The sequence below is a fragment of the Branchiostoma lanceolatum genome, chromosome 11, assembly GCF_035083965.1.
Source record: "Branchiostoma lanceolatum isolate klBraLanc5 chromosome 11, klBraLanc5.hap2, whole genome shotgun sequence".
Classification (NCBI taxonomy): Eukaryota; Metazoa; Chordata; class Leptocardii; order Amphioxiformes; family Branchiostomatidae; genus Branchiostoma; species Branchiostoma lanceolatum.
The window spans coordinates 6,636,486-6,659,998 of record NC_089732.1 but is presented as its reverse complement, the minus strand read 5'-3'; the positions used below and the strand labels follow the sequence as shown (position 1 = coordinate 6,659,998).

At 43.4% G+C, this 23,513-nt stretch overlaps 1 protein-coding gene across 3 annotated transcripts in view; it reads right to left on the bottom strand.

Moving 5' to 3' along the window:
- Positions 1–23,306, bottom strand: part of LOC136444614 (prostaglandin E2 receptor EP2 subtype-like) — a 29,724-nt gene extending 6,418 nt beyond the window's left edge. Inside the window, exons 1-2 of one of the 3 annotated variants that reach the window (XM_066442250.1) lie at positions 23,031–23,306; positions 2,916–3,961 (exon numbers count right to left, since the gene is read on the bottom strand). In XM_066442250.1, the coding sequence (XP_066298347.1) occupies positions 2,916–3,896 (981 nt within the window). In that variant the 5' untranslated portion in view covers positions 3,897–3,961; positions 23,031–23,306. Of the gene's footprint in view, positions 1–2,915; positions 4,268–23,030 lie in introns of those variants that run through there. The other 2 variants (XM_066442251.1, XM_066442249.1) reach the window with 2 other exon arrangements.
- Positions 23,307–23,513: the final 207 nt, after the last annotated feature.

Sequence of the window (23,513 nt, the reverse complement as noted above, 5' to 3'; positions counted from 1 at the left end):
AAGATGACACTACGTCGAGTTCACGGTCGGTTATGTACAGCTTGGTGTTTGAACAAGACGCTTGGCATGTCAGCCTAGACCTGGACTTGCGCCAGGCCTTCCCTCTTATTTCTGAACTTCATAGCTAAAACTAGACGTCAGCAATTACTGGGTTATTTTAACATTGACAAAAATCTTCAGCTTCACTAATTAGACCGCTGACCTTGATGCAAACTCAAGAAAGTTTTCTTTTTGTTGATAAAACAAAAGATCAGCCAAAAATAGTTACTCAAGCAACTGGATAAAATTTTGACATTTTGAAATATTTCATCCAGTTGCTTGAGTAACTATTTTGGAGTATCTTATTACCTGGATGTCTAACCTTCTTCAACAAAACAAAAGATTGAGTGTGATACCACGACCATTAGCAAGAAAATTATATTTTGAGCTGTCCTTAAGAGACCTGAACGGAACACTGCCAGTGTAAAGTAACCGTGTAAATCAAGTCCATGTGTATCTAAACGTGTTGGAGAAGAATTTCACCTCACGCAGATGGTGGGAGCTCCAAGACTTCGCGGTTTTTTGATCCCACACGCCTAGAACTAATTCGACAATTGGGAAATCTCCGATGTGTGTCGACCGCAGAGCCTGTGGTGTTTGTTCCCAGCATTTGGGAAGTTTAGAGTTTCTTACCCGTGCCAAATGCCTCAAATATTAAGATTGATGCTCTTTGATATCTCCATGAAAAATTGAGATATAGTTTTGGGTATGTCTGTGTGTGTGTTTGTGTGCGTTTTTGTTTCCGGACTATTGTAGTCAACATAACTCAAGAACCTCTTGAAAGATTATGATGATATTTGGTATGTGGGTAGGTGTTGAGAAGACGAGAGTCAAGGTCGATTTTGGGGCCCCTTGTATGTGACATTGGTACTGCAGCAGAACTTCTGTTTTTGTATCTTTTTACCTGGACATGCTATGTTCTTGATTTTACATCAATTATTCTACACCAGCATTGTTCAGTTTAATTTTCTTCATCGAAACAGATGATATCATTTTATGTGGACTATTTAAAAACTTCAATGGCCCAAGAGAAAAAAATACAGTGTACTCCATATTCTTCTGATGGCGTTTTGTAATTTGTAAAGGCTACCCATAGGTCACATAATCGACCACACTGTTATCCACTTACCTGGACTTTCAGCTTGTGGATTATTTGCGTCTTAGCAACGCCCACTCTGGATTACGCAGGCTTTGGTCGGATTACAAATCCAAAGGCCATTGACGATCAATCATCGAGAATCACTCAGATAGGAATTTCATCGATAGAGTGTTAAACCATTACGTTTGGTGCCACCTTGGGTTGACTGTCCCTAATTGTATGTACACTTAAGATTGTTTACCAGTTTGTTCTGAGAGGTTTCGGGCCAACAAGACTGACCTAGATAGAAGGAGATATCTTTTGTCTCTTTAGACGTCTTGGCGTTAAGAAACACGCGAAAGCACTTAAGCCAGGGCGATTTTAAGTAACTGTGGGTTCACTGTCTTCCTCATCTTGCCTAGCAGTCGTAGAATAGGAAGATGGTTGAAGAGTAGACTTGTGATTTCAGTCTCGGCGCCAGAATCTTCCCAGGAGGACTAAGACAAATGATGTCATGTGTCAAACGATGCTACCGTCGTTTAGCCATCTGTTATCTTTGACTATTAGCTAAGCACTCAGAGGTCAGCAAACACTGGGGAGTTTGGGGGAGGGGGGGTCAGCATTGCTCGACCTCCTGGACAATCAAAATTGAGAGGAGGATTTCTTTCGTGCACGGAGAGGGATTAAAGTTTTGCACGTCCGTAGCATGTAATCCCGTGTGCCAATGTGTATGCCAATCAGCCTTTACAGGTGTCAACTCGAAATGATGATTAAAATGGGGAGCGTGAGAAGTGTTTTAGAGTCCATAAAATGCACCTGCTGCGACATCAAAAAAATACTATAAAACATGTGTGGGTTCCTTTATGTGTGGGATGTTTTAACTGAACTGAGTAAGAGATAAATTTTACGTTGTCTTGCAAAAATATCGAGGCACAAATGAGACAAATTTCCCATGGGATGTAATGTAATTATGTCTATTTAATGGGAAATTGTCTGGATGCGTTTTGGGACAGTCGGCTCCCACGGACAATTTGTTTCAACAAATTAGCTCCGCAGAATGAACAACTTTATGTTAAAAGCAACCCAACTGAGGACAACAGAGACAACCGTTTCTTCTTCTGTCAATTTTCGGCAGTCGGGAGAACTTCTTGCCCGCTAGAACATTTTGTGTGAAAGGACTTTGTTTCAATAAACTTCATCCTGTATCCAAAAGGATCGGGTCGACACGTTTCCTGTTTGGCAACATTTTGAAGGACAATGACGCCACTTTCTTGCACAGGTGTTCCGGCAACAAGGTGTAACTGAACTTGGCGGGAACAAAACAAAGGGCTCGAGGTCTTACAGATGTCTCAGTTTTCTTCTATAAGGATGGCGTGATCCGTCCCGGGGGTCACTGACCTTCTCGGACATTGTGTGTATACAGTGTGGGAAACATTAATGTCAGCACACTTTACATGGGTTTGTGACGATACGCGTCAATCGTATGACATAGTTCTCCTGTTGGCTTGTGTGAATAGGAATTTAGTGTCGTTGGACAATTCTTCTTTTTGCGTGTATGAAGAGGAATTTCGTCCCGGTATGTCGTACGACGGTTCTTCACTTTGTGTGTGTGTGATGAGCAAGTACTGTACAACAGTGCTCTTTGGATATGCGAAGAGGTATAAAGTGTCGTACTGCAGGTCTGTGTGTGTGTAAAGTGGACATATCGTACTCACCATATGAGAGGACTCCAGGACACCGTGAAGATGATGGGTGTTGTGTGTGTAAAGTGTGTGTAAAGTGGACATATCGTACTCACCATGAGCGGACTCCAGGACACCGTGAAGATGATGGACACCCCGGCCAGCAGCACCACCATCTGCGTCTCTGCCCGCACGTTGGTCCGCCGACGCCTGCGCGGAGAGTCCTCCTCTCGCACGTTCACGTTCTTGTGCAGATCGTCGGACTGACTCATGGAGCTCGTTCTCAGGATGGAGTTCCTCATTCTCAGCAGTGTGGCGATCACGGACAGGTTACAGAACAGGGTGCCGAGGATACACACCCCCAGCACAGCCACGAACAGAGACGCGTACACCACAGACGTCGTCTCCCGCCCGTAGAAGTTGAAGAAGCACCAGGTCCCCGGGAAGTGCATCACGTTCTCGCCGAGCCCCACGAGGGGAAGGGCGGCGATGAAGATCGCGATCACCCAACACACGACCAGGGTGATCTTAGCCTTCATCCTGGTGACGGCGACGTTGTAGAAGTACGGGTGTCTGATGGCTATAAACCTTTCCACTGCCATGACGAACACTATGAGACAAGAACTCAGCCCTGCCGCTAGCATGGACCACCCGTGATAGTTACATGTGTAACACCCGCCTAACCACTCCATGTTGTTAATGTACACTGCCCAGACCATCGGGGTTGTGACTATCTTACCTAGAAGGTCTGTCCACGCCAGTCCCGTTACGAGCAGGTAAAACACAGTTCTCTTATGGTTCTTACGACTCAGAAACAGTACGATAAGCGCGATGATGTTTCCTAACACTCCCACGGTAAACATGGCGACAGTAGAGGCCGGAGACTGCCCAGGTAGTGGGCACTGGTTGTCGGCAGGGGCCGAGCAGGACCGCGGGTACGCGCTGGCGGTGGCGTAGGAACAGTTCGCCGCCGACGCGTTGCCGCCGAACACGGTGTCGTTCGTCTCCATGGCGGGCGGCGGGCGTGTCGCGGTCTCGGTCAGCGCGAGCTCCAGTCTCAAGTCAGCGGAGTCGAGTTCGGACAGTCGCCACACCATATCCGACGGCTGTGCTGCGATATGTTTCACTGGTCATCTGAGTCCTGGGACAGTCAACACCGCCCCTAACGGCAAGAAAAACAAAGGGAGTCGTCAGTAGCTGGCAAATCAATACCACTCCAGGCTATTAGCGAGGTGGCCTCTGGCCCCAGCGGAACGGATATCCCTCTTCCCGGCGAGCACGCGCGCGTAAACGCCGGTTCACCTTTCTCTGAGTGCCCGGAAGTCGTCGGCTAACTTGTCCTGTACGTGAAGAATGGAAATATCATGAAGCAATGGCGAGTTCATTCCACACTGACAAGTGAGGTGCCCTGTCCGCCGGACGGCTAGCCACACTTTACTCAGCCTGACACACACGTCCTCTAGAGGGAACATGGTCGGAACCATTCTAGGAAAAGGGGAGGTGATAAATATATAAACGACATCATTTTACTTTAGAAAGCTATCAATGCCCTTTCTGCTTAACAATTACAGTAAAACACATCATACAGTACAGTAATATATAATTCAAAACTAAAACTTCTCAATATACATGAATCAAACATCTAAGAAGAATGGTACTTTCCACGGATCGTCTGATAGCTATGTCAATCAAACGTAGCTCACTTAATCCGCCCTAATGCAAACTGAGAAAATAAACGACGTATCGCATTACGGTCCACATATGCCCAACAGCCATTCAACTTGTTCATACTTTTGCCAGTTTTGAAAACTTCAGTGCCTGGCTTTGTCAATGTTACACACATGGTTGCAAATGTTGAACGAACATTTTACCCTGTAAAAAATATAACTGGAGCAAGTCGCGTTCATTCACAAACAACGTAAACAACACCCTCCGTAGTTGTTCTACTGAGTAGAGTGTTACCGCAAAAACAAACGGAGACTGAAGAAGTGACCTCGTTTCTGCTGATAACGGCATGTGTCTTTGTGCACGTGTTTCAAGACTAGTGAGGAAATGATAGGGGCAAAGTGTAGCACTACCTGTGCGTACAACACTCCGATTGCACCTGTGTGACGTAAGGACTTAAGGTACGTAAATGAAAAGGGTACACGAGAACAAAGGTACCGCTCGTCAGCTGGCCCGTTGCCTGTCGACAGGGTGTGTACTCTAACCCCAAAAAGAAAGACCTAAGTCCCCTCTTGACAGCTGTGTTGTTATTGTTGTTTGTGGTTACGGGAGCACCGTTATGGAACGTAGTGGGGGAAGGGTCAAACTTCTAACGGAGAAATGTAACGCTTTTTCTACCTTTCGAACCAAGCGACTGATATATCTAATGCATTTGAATCGTTCGGACACGAGACAAGTGAAAATGTCAAGCTATGACATGCCTAAAACTTGAGAAATACGTTCTAGACTTGTGCACTTTTTTGTTTGCATTGCATAACCCGGTAAGCCGCCTTAAGACGTAACGCCAGTTGTGTATAGTAGTTACAAGCTGCGCAAGGTTTGATCCACTTGCACTGGGATGTAGCCTGTGTTACCCACTCTCGTGCTACCAGATGCTGATTACAGGTGACCAGTGGACGAGTTGCTAGTCAGGAATAGACACCTAACGATAAGTGTGGTGACACCCAGGGATTCGAACCCAGAACCACTAAATTCTGAGTTAACCACCCTAACCACAGGGCCATACGATACCACTGTACTGAAACATGTGTCACAACTTTGTCATAAACAAAGCTGCAGATATATCCCGTAGTAGGGAAGTGACAAGACACATACGTTCTGCAAATGTTTTCGCCGTATGGTTGCTGTGAGCCAAGGGTTACAGTTGACACCACAATGTTGGCCTCAGTCAAACTGCAACTGTCTGACCTTCACTCAGAGCAAAGTATTTTGGCGCCCTTCCGAAGTCTGCGACCTTCTCGAGCTAAGGTCAAACTAGGTACGCCACTTTTCCGGAAGAAAACAATGCAACCGTGCAATCACATCATCTTGTAACCCCCTTATGTCCATTTTCTTAAGCTTGAAAGATACGATGTTTGTAAGAAGTTGACATCCTAATAGCGGGTACATGTAAACATCTATACGGCAGGTGGTCAAAGCACGGTCGGTATGCACTTTGATGGTTAACACAAGCGAAGAGATGGTGTGACCTATCACGCAAAGACTTAGGATGTAGACACACGCACATACATACATACATACATACATACATACATACACCCACACATACAGTGAGAGAGAGAGAGATGTACACCCACTTCACAGAGAGAGAGGGAGAGGAGAGAGAGAGGGGAAAGAGACAGACAGACACACACACACACACATTCACAGAGAGAAAAGGAGAACACACACACACACACATGCACGGAGAGAGCGAGAGAAGAGAGAGATGTGAACCCACATTTACAGAGAGAGGAGAGAGAGGGGAGAGAGAGAGAGACAGACACACACACATTCACAGAGAGAAAAAGAGGACACACACGCAAGCGCGCGCACGCACATGCACATGCATATGCACATGCACATGCACATGCACATGCACAGAAAGAGAGAGAGGAGAGAGAGAGACAGAGAGTACTAGTACAGTACTTCACTCCGATTGGGATGAAGTAATGAGAACAAAATACAGAAGAAAAGGCCTGCCAAGTCGGGGGCGTTCGTTCCCCAGCTACTTCGAAATTGAATTTTACAACATGTTGACGGCAAACAAAATGTCATTATGTCAAGCCTGGAATGAGACACGGAACAAATAAACCCGCCAAAGCTTGAGAGAGACCCAGCCACAATAAACTTCACATGTTGGCTGATCGCTGTTTGTTCCCGCCAGCTTGTTTGCGGACATGTGGGTCAAGTTCATCTGGAGAATAATTTGAAAACTGTTCCAAGGTAGCTTTTGTTCTGGGCTCTATACATGTACTTCCGTCTGTTTTCGGAGATTTTCTGTCCAAAATGTACAATAAAAGCAAAATATGTCCATCTGTACTCAGGATACATTAAACTGTTACTGATAAAACAAGCCGCTAGAGGGCCCAAACGTACACCACAGCCCAAGGGCTATCTACCACTCAATATCATGACCATGGCATGTCCAGAACACGAGAGATATCAAAACAGGAAATTCCGCTGCAGTGCCGTAACAAGACACTAGGAGGCCCAAAATCTGATAATTTCCAGGTCTTATCAAGACCTATCCACGTACTAAACTTCAAGACAATCCATCCAGGCCTTCTCGAGTTATGCTGTTCAACCACATGCATACACGCACACACACACACGATACCGAAGACACAACCTTCTTGGCAAAGGTAATACGTTGGGTCGCCAAATGAGGTAGGAATGACTCAGCAACTACATTACACATGCTTTTGAAATGACAGATGGCGACTTAAAACTCTATCAGAGCAAATGTAATTGTACGAACAAAAGTTTGAATTTGTACAAAGAAACACCGTTATAAAAAACACTAGAACACATGCATGAGCTGTAGGTATCTATCTCATTTCAGTTCATCAAAATGTCTTAAAACGTAATGGAAATACTAGATAACAATTGGTACAAAATGTCGCATAATTTTGTTAATCTATCTGGCCTCACTACTAAAAGATTCATTGTTTTTAGAAATAAAATCTAGAAGGAAGATTTGATATTCACAAGCTGTATCTACTCAACTCCACTGAGCGACAACTCCCACCACTAAAAGGTCACTAAGCTGTGCCCCGTCTAATGGCCTGTAAATGTATCCAGATCAGACAACAGAATACAGCGGAAGGAGCGGTCACCACAGACCTAACCTCTACCGGTGAGGAACAACAGGCACCTTACTAACACTAGCGGTGTGAACAGTATTGCATTACAGCTGCATACAATATAATGACGTCATTCAAACTTGTCGTACAGGTGTATGTGGGTGCACCCGGCTGACCCCTCGTTTCACACCTTTGTCCGACAGCGTTACTTGGTGGATTATTATGTGTATGCTCCAGACTTAGGAAAAACAACTTCTGGTTACAACTGGTTATTAAACCAAAGCCGCAACACGCTGGCCACCAAGGCGGTCAAATCGACCGTGAGAACGAAAAAAGGTGCTAGACAAACGTTTATGTACCGGTAGTAAACTGCTTGTATAGCCCACTCCATACTTGTGAACTGTACACTCCTCTGAGTGACGTACTTTACATCGTTTCTCAGAAGGTACGGGGTGAAAAATACACTTGAAAGGGCACTAGAAATAAGTAACAGAGAGTCGTCAGAATTCAAGGATTGCGAGAAATCTGTCCAAGAGTCACGGCCATGCTCTTGTTCGACTCCAGGGGTCCTACTGACGAACCTTTGTTGACGGAAAGGATTTACTTTGAGGCGAAGGCATCCACCAGTAAAACCACTTGATTAGGAGATACGTACAGCCTTCCATGGTGGGCTGTATCAATCACTGTATATGATACATGACATCGTTCCTTAATCTCCAAGCAGATGTGGGAAGGCAAAATAGTAACTTTGTCTCGCTCTCCGTTTTTATTACAATCGGCCAACCTAGTAACAAAAATGGAAAGGCAGCACACATACAAGTTTACCTTCCAACATCTGCTTGGAGTTGAATAATTCCTCAGGTTGCGGCCATATACATGTTGCAGAGTGGTAGAAGAATATGAAAAGCCTACAAAGCACTAAATCGTATGTTAGATGATTACACCGAGCCATACAATATTGAATCTGGCGCCTAGGTAAGTAAACGTGTTTTCACGCAGCAGAAGCAGCCTGTGATTTTGATGGGTGTCTAGTACTACGGTTTCCACTGATTTAAACAAAGAGGAAAGCACTCTGGAAATTAGCGACTATCCAATCTTGTTTCAACTCCCGCCTCCTATAAGCTTCTCTACATTTTCCTGTATAATAGACTCAGTCCTTTCTTGGTCTAGTCCTTTGACAATGTATAATATTAAGTTACCATGGAGGCGACGCTATGGTAAGTTTTTGACAAACAGTTTGGTCTCGTTAATCTTAATATCCACCCACATTAACACGTGTGACATGATTCCCAATGAAACCAACGTGAACAGAGGAAAAACATTTGTCGAGTAGGACGTGCCTTATAAACCATTTACTCGCCACGGAAAAGACTTACAGTAAGAATGACCGTTTCTTCGATCTATTATGCTATAGACCACCATGCTACTTTAACTGGACTACAATATAAGTCTTTCATTAACAAGCAAAACATAAACAACAGAGGAAGATCAACCAACCATCGGTATTCATAATCTCCTTAGAGAGACGATTACAGCCAAGCTAATTGTACCCCAGCTATGAGCATTATATCCATATCCTTTCGGCCTAATTACGAGTGAGGCATTTGATACGCCATCTTTGTCACGAGTCGACGATTTCTGCGTGGAACATCAAACAGCGACATCTCATCGCGTTAAAAACCCCGTAAACATTCTCCCCATACCACTCAGCAGTCGTCTGCACCCAAATCAAACTCGTGAGTGATTACATAACTCCGGCAGTACAGACGGGCCTCAGCTTTAGACTTTGAAGCGCGATGCCATCCAAACACATGCTCTCTACGCCCCGGTATGCGTTAAGTGCTGCCAAAGTAGCGCGTCTTTCAAACTCTTTGAGACTTCTGAGTGACTTTGAGCAAACAACAGAATTGGAGGAGAAGCACCGAAACGTCTGTTTGGCTTAAGACGTTGGTTGAGGGTGATCCTAAAGACTATACAACACAAGACCGACAGGATACAGACAGTGACTGCCCATCTTTGGGACGATGAGGTGACCTTGGCCTAGCAAGTCACCTTCTAAAATTTCAAACAAAAATAAAACATCTTAATTACATTATGTCAAGCTTCCAATAGAACTAAGATGTGAACCGGGCTGATTTTGGTAACATTGTTTATAATAGGAAATGATGACTGACATTTTTTTTTATTGTTACGGACGCACAGCCCTTTTCTGTAACATATTCCAGTTGATATATTATATCATTCTTAGTGCCCCATTAATAATACATTCGCATGAGTCAGGAAAAGTTGTCAGATACGTCAATCATCTATACTACTTACAGCTGCTCCTATGTTTGAAGTTGTCAAACAGTGACAAGAAAGACTGCTGCAAATGTTCAACGTTATCCGGAAAGGGTTGCATTACAATGGCGCATCGCCAGGGTCATCTCCACATTTTTGCTTGCCACTTGTCAGTCAGCCATTCTACTACGGTTGCACCTGTGCTCGAGGTTGTCAGAGATATATAGTGACAAATTAAAGAAAGACTGCTTTAGCTGCTTAATCTTAATAGAGTGTAACCTCCCACCGTGGAGAAAGTGTTGCGTTACGTTGGCGCGTCCTCATGCTTGTCACTCGTCCACCGTCTTTCCCACAGATGCAGCTGTGTTCGAAGACGTCAAAGATGGTGACAAGTGATGGAAAGACTAGTCAAGTTGTACAGCGTAACTAGACTGTAACCGCCCACGACGGGCGAGGGACAATGGATTGAATTACGATGGCGGTTCGCCAGGGTAATCCATACGTTTTTGCTTTCAGGGATGCTGTCATCTTTCGACCACGCTGTAAATTCACTCCCTTTAACTTGTCAGCCTATGATAAAGAACGGCTGTTCCGGCTGTTAAAACTTGTTAAACCTGTGTCAAAGTACGCCCCATCCACAGCCTGGGTGCCACCCTTTTTAGTAGCTTTTTCGGTCGCTTCCGTTGGCTACAGCCCCCCTCTCATCGGACCCGCGGCACGCTGGCGGCGTCGCTGCGTCCTAAACTGGATTTGTGTTACCCTTGACTTTATAATTGGAATATCATTCGAAACGTACAAGTATGACCAAAAAGGCAGCAAAACACGCAAAGCTTAAAAAGATTCGTTTTTTGTCGATGAAATTCGTTAAGTGCTTTGTCAATTCCATCGGCCGCAGCGACGCCGCCAGCGTGCCGCAGCCGGTCCAGCGAGAGGGGGGCTTTAGGAAGTGACCGAGAGAACGGAGTATACCGTAAAGCTATCCCACCCAGGCTACCCCATCTAGGCATGTGCCATACAACAACATATGCTGCACAAACAGTACACATGTAATGAGTATTGGCATATTTGGCACACACTTTGGGATGACAAATTACACGAATAGTGACATAGTTTGTCCACGTAACGTGAAGTGGATAACACTAATGGCAAACATGACTCAGACTTAGACAAACGAACTCCCAGAACCACCTGCGTCACGAATGACCGCTAATGACCCCGGGGATTTGTCTTAGCATTGACCTTGAGACGTAGGTTATTCTTTTACCGTAATGACACCATAAGTGGATACGCTAAGTAATATCATTTCCATAGCAACATGACGACATGAACGACGAAGAGCGTTCTACCGCAGAGCAGCGTGGGACGGGTCAGAGGTCACTAACCTGATGACCGCCACAGTATCGCCACGCATGCCTAGTACGATTGTGCAGAACCTAACATTTCTTATCGCCAAATTTGATCTTAGTGGAGACAAAGAATCAGACTGTAGCCAAACCAGATCTTGGTAGATGATCCTGACTAACTTAGAGAAGAAGGGGTGTGTGTGTACGTGATAGGGGGTCTCATAAAGACGGGAGAACCCGATGTGTCAACAAGTTTGTACTGTTAATGAGGCCAAAATTCTTGTGTTTATAATAGCCCGTAAAGACCTCACAAAGATACGTGTGTGTAACGTAAATTCACAGACATTGACGACATAAAAAAGACACGAGGAGCACTGTTTGACCACCTCTTTTGTACCGCCCTGCTTAACACGGCAACACAAGAGCGTGGGTACACTTTAGATAAGCCAGATCTCTGTAATCTTGGATACACACCTGTACACCTGTACACGACTGAAAGATCGCATTGTTTCTCGCTATATGTGCCGTGGGTTTGGGAAAGAACCATCTACATAACCTATGCTTAAAACCTTTAAGGGACAATGTAGTAACCTGGAGCAGTTACTAGTTTAAATTTCACTCCAAGATTACATGTGATGTTATACCTGTGGCCTGGCGAACATAGTGGCAGTATCTGAGATGGGGGCACAATGTTACCTATTGAAGGATACATCACTGGGTACTAGTATATGGCATATGGACAAGCATCGCCTTGATCACACGCTACACTTATCCATGAAAACATGTTTTTCATGTTGTAAAAGCATATTGTATCATCTAGTACGGTATCCATTCCTAATGCTGCATAGATTCTTCTGCCCGCTTAATGAAGCATTGAAACGATCGACTTATAGACGACGTCGACTGTTCCAAGAAACACGATTGTTAAGGGAACAAGGGTGGATAGACAAATTGACAACCGTTACATCTACTCATGAAATCCATCCTGACTTCTTCACACACGGGATATAAACATTGTCAATGTGTTCCTTGTTCTCACAGGAAAATGTCAACCTCAAATCGGAAATAAAAATCAACAGACGTTGCAAACAACGCAGAAAAAGCAGTGAAGACCTTACCATGCGAACTGGGCGGCAACACAGCGAAACAGCGTCGACGCGTCGAACTAGAAACTATCCTGACTTAACAGGTTCGATCAATATTTTATACCTTTTATCAGCATGATCATGGGTATAAATAATGTGGTGTTGTTCAACGTGACAGCAGGCACACGCAACATGCAATTAGCCGATTACTAAGAAATTGCTTTACAAGCTTCGGTAACTTGAGAGTCCTTACAGGCCTGATAACATGTCGGATATGCGACCACAGTGCGCGGCACGGAATTCCCAGGGCGGGAATCGGGAGAAGGATTTCTCGCTAATTTTCGTGAATGGTTTTCGTCAAATTTGTTAAAAGACATATTGCATGACATATAGGATGTCTCAGGAACGGATGAGAAGCTAATATTATGCTACAGAAGATAGAGGAAGAATGTTGCCTTGTTTCTAGTTCGTGAAAGGGACGAAACTTCAATAAAGAAAGGCAAATGTCTTCCAACAAGAACATGGGGTTCTTAGAAACGGGGAAGTGGAGAGGGCGGGACACTTATATCTGTGTGACACAACCGGTTCTAACATCTGGTTAAGTACTATCACTTATCTGGCTCCGATTATGAATTGTTGCTATCAAGAATTATTTTCTTTAAAAGGGCAATACAGAAACAGCTGGTTGTGTTAGGCTAGATTGCATGTACTGCTTCAAGACGAAATTGTTCTTGCTTGCAATACTGTACCACTCACAAGGTGGCGCTATGAAAGGTTTCTAGATGACTATTCATCATTTTGAAGTGTTAGATTTCATTTCAGATAAGACGTGGTGGCAAACCCACTGTAATTGTCTTCCTGATCATTTGATGCGTCTAATTTTCGTAAGTAGCTTCGTATAGTGGGAGGTGTATTACAACAATAGGTAAATTGTTTTGATATAAAAGCAACATTCAAACTTTGTACTTGCAGTAAGGTGTCCGCAAAAACTTGAAATGTTCACTCCTAAAACAAAGCAGATTCATAAAAAAAGCAGTTGCATTGAGTTTTTGCCCTTTTTTTGTACATCAAATGTACAAGGACGCCTTGAAATTATTTCTACGCGAAACTATATGTACAGGCTGAGTCAAGCATTTATCCAAATGCGGTTTGCATAGAATTAGAATTACTACCACATCATTGTTTCTACTTTTAGCATTAAGAGAGTTGAATCTGGACGTACAAAAGAGATCGGGCAGTTTGAGCCGATCCGAACCTGAGATTTAAACACAGCCACTGCCATAAATAGAAATAAAAAGTAAGATTGATTCAACAGTCCTATAAATACAAATGCCATGACTCACACCACCGCTTTCCCGTAGAATTAGTCGCCTCCAAACCAGACAAGATTCATTCCTTCTGACAAACAAAATTCATTTATGAAATCATAACGGTAATAAGTTATTGAAACATCACGCAATAATCTAATTAACGTGTGTAAGGTAAGTTGATTTGCCGTAGTTTCCGCTCTTCTCTATTCAGAAGTCTCGGTGAGATGTTTCGTAATTAATGAAGTTAGAGTTTAGGGGCATAGAAGTGCCGCATGAGAGATCAACTACATACATAATCCATGACCTTCGCCCTTTTACTTCGTAATAGTTTGGGGCTTGAATGAGACAAGACTTTTTTGTTAACCGTAGAGGAAATCATCTCTCTCTCTCTCTCCCTCTCTTTCCCTTCTCTTTCTCCTCTCTCTATATTTCTGTCTCCCCCTCTCTCCGCGTGTGTGTATGTGTATGTGTATGTGAGTATGACGTGCATCTTCCGATTTATGCATAGTTCCAACCTCATATCTGTGCTTCTTTATATAAACATGTTTTCTTTCTTGCAAAGAACCTGTAATTCCACGCAATGGTTGCTCAGTTGCCTTTCAGTTGAAATCATTATTGGGTTAATATATTTTTTTCATCAGATATGCATAACATGAGTGGTATGAGCCAATTAATTAAGATGGACAGATTTTACAAAGTACCTGTTCTTAAAAGCCTAGCTGATCTGGGTACAATTAGCTCCGGCTGAGGGAATTAGTGAAATTTAAAAAAATTCTGAAGCGGACAGCGGTTGATACATATGGGATTATGAAGATATTAGATGGAGAGCTGCGAACAAAAATTGCTCATTAACATGCTTTTTTTCATAATGTACTGTGGACGCATAGGCTGTATAGCAATAAAAGTAGATAATTAGTGGCTATTGGGCGTTATATGAATCATAACCAAATTTGCATTCCTGATCAAAAGATATGCGATCCTTCTGCGTCAATTCATCCTATATGTACGCTATTATTACTCCGGGAAGGAGGATGACCTCCTTCTGGGAGTATTGGAAATGCTTTTGTTTGCGCGTTCGCAGCTATAACTCACGATCCCGTTGTCACATTGGTGTGTAACTTGGCATATCGTTTGCCTGGTTCGGCGTGGTGATGCACAATAGCTTTGTTACACCATAACTACTTTAAACGTCAATCCAATATCGTAATTGCACCCCTATAATTAATGCTATGTCCCACTGCCCTGCCATAGGGACCATGTTATAATCCGTTATGCATGACTGGAATACTTCAGGCAGATACGGGGTATAAATCTTCCTTAGTTGCTGTGATCGTATAGTCACTGTTACATTAAAAAATAGATAACGTGCATCACCACACGCAACCTAGCAAACGATATACCAAGTTATATACCAATGCGGCAACGGGAATTGTGAGTTTTCGCTGCGAACATGTGCAGAGTGACCTCCAGTCTGTGTATTATATATAAGTATGCCGTGTCCACTCGCAACTCGCATACAGTATGTGCGCACGGGACGGACGATGCACTTTTACGCACAGTGTGAAAATGGCAAATCTCTGGACCTTCAAACTTACCACACTTGTGGTTTATAATACGGAGGCTGTGGCAATGTGAAAAGTTTACGCAGGGGATGAAAGATTGTTGAGAAATATCTCTCAGAAAAGTGCGCGCGCCAGTGTCACTTCCGGGTGGTTAGATCCGGTGACCTTTGACCTTCGTGAAATGTTACGATAATATAAATTAGCCTTTTTTATTGCAAATAGCTTGATAGCTATAGATCAGGCCGGCCTGCAATAAATTGTGGAAAGAGGATTTACTACATATTTGTGATTTCTGATACATCTTAGTTGTAAGGCTGTATGGTTCGTTGATAATTGAAAAGGGGCAATCTAGATCTAACTTCGTGACTTTTCCCGGAATTTCTAGATCCCATCTGTGCCATGCTGTAAAAACATACTTTTCAGCAGGTTGACCACTCCTGTATTGAAAGAAAAAGATAAACAAACGCTTTTTCTTTACTTGCTCTAAAACACTACTTGGACTGTGCAGAGATGCAATTTGTGTGGGTCAATACTTGTACATACTATAAATACTTCACGGAGAATTGTGTCCTACGGACTCTTGTTGTGTAATTGTTACGTTATTCTAACATTCTTGGCTAAACACGATATAAGTTAATGAAAAACTACGTGATGATAGAAAATTAATTAGTTTCCTTGATATCATTACTGACACCACTATTATCCATTTTTGTAACTTAAATCAACAGAAACAGCAGTTATTTTTCACTTTTTGCTTAGAAATGTGTTCAATATCAGATCGATATCATATCCACTGTCCTGCGGCACGTTGGCGACCTCGCTGCGACCTAGCTATAGCGACTTGACAGAGCTCCATCGATAAAAAATGAATCTTTCTACGCTTTTTATTTCATTTTGTTGGCTTTTTACGTCTTACAGGATATTCCCGCTACAAAGTCAATGGTAATACAAACCCAATCTAGGACGCAGCAACGCTGCCAACGTGCCGCGGGTCCAGTGAGATAGGGGCTTTAAAAAAAGAAAGAAGGTTACGGCTAGAAGTAAGAAGAGTCTTTCCAGACTCCCTACAGACAAACAACACGTTCAGTATTATCCACACACCGGGCCGTAAAGTATAGGTTAAATCAGAGGCTGTCAGAGATCTCTTCCTCAGAGAAAACAGACCGCCCACTTCCCACAGATGTGAAGTCTCTAGACGCTGACAGCATTAGGTTGTTCGCGGAACGACATGCATGATTAAAGTGGCCTGGGACCCCTAAAGCACCGTGGGTACTTGTGAAGTATGGACAGGTCTGCAGCAGACGCTGTATTATTACCATTAGATGGGCAGACTTGGCGTATGTTGTGTCATCTGTGTCACGGGAAAGAAGATATCTCCATACTTGCATAGCCTGGACTGTTTACCAGGGCCTACAAAGGCCAGGTTCTTGATTTTAGAGCCCTGGCAACAATCTGATGTCCAGACTATAAGTGTAAGGAGTTATTAAAGGTGTTTTTTTGTAGAGGTTTAACATAACGGCACAACAGTCGCAAAGTGTGCACCGTTCCCTCAAACGTATCACAAACCGTCTCTTACAACGACGGCCAACATGCTTACTCATAGTAAATTACATTAAATACACATTAAATCGTGTCTAGAACAACGCTGACGTTTAGCGAGCTGACGTTAACGAACATATAATCAAATGCTGTCCCGCTCTAGGTACCGGTTTCCCTGTGATAATACGGACAAATCAACGTAGAAAGAGCGATCGACAACACTCTATAATGGTCCATTACTGTCATGTAGTTTTAAATGGGCCGTAGCCAGGAGCCGTGTGGACTTAGCAGTTCATAAAGAGATGGACCAACTGGGAAGGGTCGCGCAATGGTTCGTGTAAATTACCTACTTCTATAGAATTGCTTTTTCACGGCCAACTTACCTGTGCACACTATGGTCATCGGCTTTACGTCCCCATCCGAAAGGACTAATGTCACCTCTTACACCGTGCCCGAGCGGGGTTCGAACCATGATACGAGATCATATAATCATTGAACATTTCAGCCATATCAAGTCCAAATCAGTATATCTCGTTTCTTAATTTTTCTTTCCACAAGAAAAGTTACCATGGATTCCTTAATAATCTTTTTACATAATCCATACCAAGAAATAGATTTTATCAATAAGGTAATATCTGTTACGCAGGACGACCCCTGCTAGCCTGATGACCTAGATGACATCTAATTACATTCCGGACATGTCGGCGTGTAGAAAGAAACACGTTGTGACAAGGGAAACATTTCCCTTTGGAGAGAGTGCATATCCGCCCGCTACGGAGACTACGAAAATAAACCACTATTGGAAGGATGATACAGAACTAGTGGCAGACATTCTGAACGTTAACTAGTAACACCAAATTCTTTGATTTAGAATTTCTTAAAAAGCAGCTTAGTGTAGTCGTATATTGCTGGATGTGAATAGATCTAGAACCAGAGTTCCACGACCTCATACCTTCGCCAAATGATTTTAACCTTTATGACTGACATATTAGGAGTGTTTCTCATCAATTCTAAATCATACCAGTTGATTGTCTTAAAATACAACATGTCCAAAGTATGAGCTTAACAAATTATGAGCTTAACAAAGAAGGTTATACTAATATTTATAATCAATGATTCAAATGAGGCCCTTATTAGCCTAATTTGATTCAACGATGTGCACATTCACATAACTTCCCGATGCCACAAATTATTAGATGTATGAAATTGCCGTCATTTGCCAGTGTGGAACTATAGAAGTTTCTCATTAAGTATGCAGATTAGGCCCACATTTGCATATTTTCTATCTATCAACATTCCTCTCTTCCTCAGTTACAATTTGAACAGTCATATCATGGAACAAAGCGGATTTTTAAAATTGCCTCATTAATTATGCAAATTAGAATCTGATTTGCATAATTATCGTCCAATCATACTAAGCATCACACAAGCTATCAACATACCAAAAATCATGACCATCCATCAAGGCCATCTTGTTACAGTATTTTCTCATTAATTATGCAAATGTGGTCTTCATTTGCATAGTTCATATCAATTAATATTTCTCTCTTTTTCAGTTACATATGTCACATGTTTCAGAGTCCTATCATGGAATTTGGCAGATGTATAAACTTTCCTCATTGATTATGCAAATTAGATACTGATTTGCATAATAAGTATCTAATCATGTACGTCTTCACTCAAGCTATCTACTTACCAAAAATCATTACCATGCATCAAGCCCTTCTTGAGTTATTCCCTTTCAAAGTCAGACACAAAACCTGCTCCTGCAGTTCCAAAAAAGCCACTAGGGGGGCCAAACCCACACAACTTACTCTCTGTCCAAAGATCTATCTACCACTTAAAAATAAGTTCCATAGCATGTCCAGAACACGAGATATCAAAACAGGAAGTTCCCCTGCAGTACCATAAGAAGCCGCTAGGGGGGCCAAAATCTAATCGTTTTCAGGTCTCATCAAAACCTACCAACATACCAAATACCAAGACAATCCATCCAGGCATTCTCGAGTTGTTCTGTGCCACTACACACAAACCCACAAACGCTACCCTCTGCATAACCTTCTCGGCGAAGGTAATATGTAATAGTGCACGAATTGGATCCTTGCATTTCTAATACATACGAACTATATGACTTCCCTAACTTGCAAAACTAGACGTTAAAATGTGCTTGTACTCACTGCGCGGGCTTTTCCGAAGCTAGCAAGAGCAGCCCGTCTCGCAAAGAGCCAGCAGTGAATAAATGTAGACCAAAGAGCGTTGCCAAAAGCTGCAGTTTATAGTCTAACTCCCCAAAACGATCTAAACAGTATATACAGCCGTATGATAATGGACTTGAACGCGTCTGTATTGCCCTAACTTGTTAAATGTTTGGCCTATCAGCAAACAGGTGGTCGTGGTTTAAAGTGCTGAATTTAGATGATATCACAGTTTCTTATCAGTATGGTGCAAACGTCCTGTTGGCCCTTCCCCCAATACAGGCCGCAGAACAATAGCGCATTACAAGTCGCACCCAAACACCGGTCACACAACCTAACCCAGAAAAAATCCGCCCACTGGAAATATGCTTCTTTTGCTTTGGGTGTGTTCTTTACCCCTCTGTGCTGACGGTTATCTCTAAATTAAACCTGTCACTCAAAACGTTATCTCAAATATGAATTGTAGCAATAAGACAATGTTCCTATATAATAAAGACTAGAAAAAGACACAAATTGATATCATGAATGTAGTTGCTCAGGGTATTCCTCCACGGGGCTAAGGCAAAATTTCCTCGGGGTTATGTTGCCACTGTTGCCGAAGACCCTGGCAACAGGCCCTGTGTAGAAGACGCTGGCTTCAAAAAGCTGTCAGGCTAATGTAAATGTAATAAAAACTTCGTGTTTCCTTACTTTTTAATCCTCCGGTTCGGAAGTTATATGGGACACGTTTCCCCACGGGGGCAGTTGTATCTGCACACACATCTTAAGTAATAAAAGCCGTTTCCTGTATCCTGTCAAAAGAAGAATGGAGACGCTCAATGGTTCATTGCCCGGACAGCACTCCCAGGTGATGTTTAACAGGTACACACAATTAAGGCACCTTTACAGGACATTAGGGCCATGATGACTGTGTTTAGACATTGTGTACATAATATTAGTAATACAACATGCTATGTAACCCGTGGGTTTGCGGTTGTGACTAGTCAAATATATACACGCATATTGATCCTAATATCATCATGAGCGAGTTTACCTTCAATTCTTCAGCCTTAGATGTCCCATGATAATAGTGTAATTATAATTTATCATTCTTAATAATGATATCAGTATCACGCAATAACACAAACTTTAACTGGCATATACAGTGGGTTATAAGTGCGCCATAAGTTCGTTAGTTCAGAATATATTTATGTGTGAGTTGTTCACACTGGCACTTCGTATCTACTAGTCTAGATATTCCACCAATTGGTGATGGACAGGCTTGGAACTAGTATTAAGATAGCTCTTAAGTTCATTCTAAGGATCAGAGTTTCCAAAACCTCTCCGGTGTTTTTATGATGTTTGAAATAAGGTTCATGTGTACGTGACCCCCACCTCGGCCCCGGCACCCGCTGTCGTGTCCTTAAAACACAGAAAACAAGGATGCGCTCGTAAAGGTCTGATTCCGTTCTATGTTGTACATCAACAGGTTTTATACCGTCTCTTTCCTGTTTCCCTTGGTTTAAGGTCTGTTCCTTAGGGAGAACAAAAAGTAGTATAGTACATGTATCTGAGGTTAATGAACTGTTCCCATTGCCTTAATTAGCATGTTTTATTTCAGTGATTTAAGCGTTGGCATTTGCCAACGCCTGTATTACCTTGCATTAAACCCTAGTATTCCTAGTGTTAATGAGTCTAGATAAAATTTCCAAAATCCACCGTATTGTTAACTTTTATACATGTATACCTTGAATTAATGTGCAAAACTCAACAGGACATTGACTTGATCAATCAAGACCTTGGCCAGTCCAGGATAGTCTCCAGCAGGCCTTTCTAAGGGGTAATTAGGAAGGGTTATGGATGGTAGAACCAGCCTGGAGTCCGGCATTCTTAGACTTAGCTTTAGTCCGCTACCCAAGCTCCGCTCCCCGCCCTGTGGACTAAAGCTAAGAAGGCTGGACTCCAGGCTATGGTAGAACTCGGCAAAAATAGGGCAAATGATTGGCCAGGCAACTCCGCTGGCAAATGAAACCCTATGGTGACCAAACTCCCCTGCCAACTTATTCTCCCGCTTTTTGGCTAACTTTTAAATTCTTTATCCCGTGCAGTTAGTCAACTTGAGACAAGGTTCAGGAAGCTAGACAGACCAAAGGGCCGTGCACGTGCATCATGGTGGTCTGATACTGCCCAGGCTTGCCCCTGCCTTGTGTCTGGGTGTGTATATTCTCTGTACTCGATCGCTAGCTAGCTTCGAGCACTTGTGTGATGTTTGAGGCGGCTAAAAGCGGAACCTGACGGCACACAATTACTCACATTATCACGATGTCTTCCAGAGTGTCGTTAAACATGGAAGGGAGAAGTGTGGGATTTACATAGACTCAAAAGTTCATGTTCACCATGAAAAAGCATGAGGAAAACAACGCATACTTCATTTAACGAGAGCAAATACTGTATGTATGTAGAAACACTGCGTATTGTACTATTACTAATACTAATAACGACAGACTTAAAAAGCCATATGCATATCCAACTCACCATACCCAACAGGTACAACAAAAACACATTCTCTCAGTCAGTGATAAATCTTGCCCGCGGCTAGGTTTAGGAAGGTTACATACCGATTCCAACAAAAGCTATTTGTCTAATTAAGGTACTTGAAATATATACGGGATACACTAAATGAAAAGATCTATTTCCTTCCCTTGATTGATGATGATCAAGTATCTATGCCCAAGTAGATGCAGAAAAATGAGGAACTAGCTAAACGTAGAATTGAGTTGTGCCTTTCGTCGCAACATTTCTGCAGTCAAGGCACGTGTCATATCGTCACCAGCCACTTTATATATCACTCATCTAAAACGCTTCTCGCTTCCATTCTTGCTGTTCACACTGGTTGACTGTGAAAACACGACCCATGTCCGCAGCTGCGTTTGTATTACAACCGCCGTGATCTTGGCCCACCTTGGTCACATATATACATCCTGGCTCAAAGGCGGGTACAGAGCCTGACTATGGCACTATAGGGAAGGGTTAGGCGAGAAATACACAAAGCAGGGCACGTTAATGTCCAACCAGCATTGAAAGAGTCACGTTGGGGAATTCTAAATTGAAAGAGCTGGCAGGCTTGGTCTGTGAAAGCAAGGCTTGGTTTACGTCAACTGGGACATGGTTTGCTTAGGGCACCGTGCCATAGACTGATAGAGAATCACTGAAACAACAAAATTTCGGTCGATCCGAGCTTGTTTTCTATTACAGTTTGCAGGCCTTGAGGCACATTTTTCCCAAGTCAAATTTCTTGGCTCTAAACGCCGAGTTCCGGGGATACGCGCGCACAAGTCTACAGGTCGGTTCACCTGTTTATACTGAACCGAGCCAGGCAGAGGGTAGCCTAGATACCAGACCTTTCGCGCTAGACGATAACCCCTTTTTGGCCGTGGGAGAACACCATTACGCGATATAGAGTTTGCACCTGGTCTCTCTTGGCAGCCGATCTCTGATATCTATCGCGCTAGTGAGATAATAAGGGGCCCGTGTACTATCTGTGGTGGCGTAGCCTGGACGCCAGACCCCCAAACTCTTAAATATCTATCGTTGCTTCCCCGGCCGGAGGACTAGCGTCTGTAGCGCGGTGGTCTGGTACCCAGGCTAGGCAGAGGGCCCTGGATTAATCATTTCCTCATGGTGGACCCCTGGCTGTGTGGGCGGGCGTCCTCAGTCATGTCACAGAAATAGAACCATTCCTAACGAACAGAAACCCCCAGGAAACGGTGGTTATGTTCAACCAAGGCTAGATAACCGCCAACAAATTATATCATTACATCAAGAATTTATAATGCCTAAAGCCAGGCCATGCTTTTATAACTGCAGGGCGTTTTTCGCGTCGGCGTTGACACATGAATGATTTAAACAAGCAAAACAAACTAGATTTACCACTCAAGCAACAAGCCTTCACTTGTTGTCAACCCTTGTCCATTATAACTAAGAGGTGCCCTTCGTAAATGTACAGCTTTTTGCTTTACCATATCTTATTGAATACTACTCTTATGCTAGATGGCCCTAGATGATTGTGGAGAGAGATATGACCATAGGGTGCTACAAGACGAATGTTTACAAGTCACAAGGAAGCTACAGTACGTTTTATACTATACCTGTGGCTCATTACAGCATACCGAGTTCACGTCGCCGTCCGTGCACATTCGTCGACCAGACTGCCGGGGTCCAGAGTACAGTAGATTTCTTCGGCTATGTAGAAGTCCTATTGCTCCAGTTTAGGCCGTCTATCTTCGGAGTTGTTAGTGCAGGAAGAACCCACGAGAGGTCAAAGTTTCCAGCCCATGCCTCCGACTCTTCACTTCCGGTCTGTGTACGAGCGCTCTCCGGGGTTGTAAATAAGGACTTCTGCCTTCAGGACAGGCGGGGGCAGCGCGATGACGTCATGGTGACGGGAACACGGGGGCAGCGAGCATCTCTTGAGACGATGTTGACAGCACGGGGTGGGGGGTGGGAGGATGAAGTGCCGACTGTTTCCCTTTCTCCACGACCTTGATCTCCAAGCAGATGCTAGGAGGGGCGAATCGTCACGTCTTTCGTCGACTGTCGGTCTAGTTTGGTCTGGAGGTGTCTCCCAATAG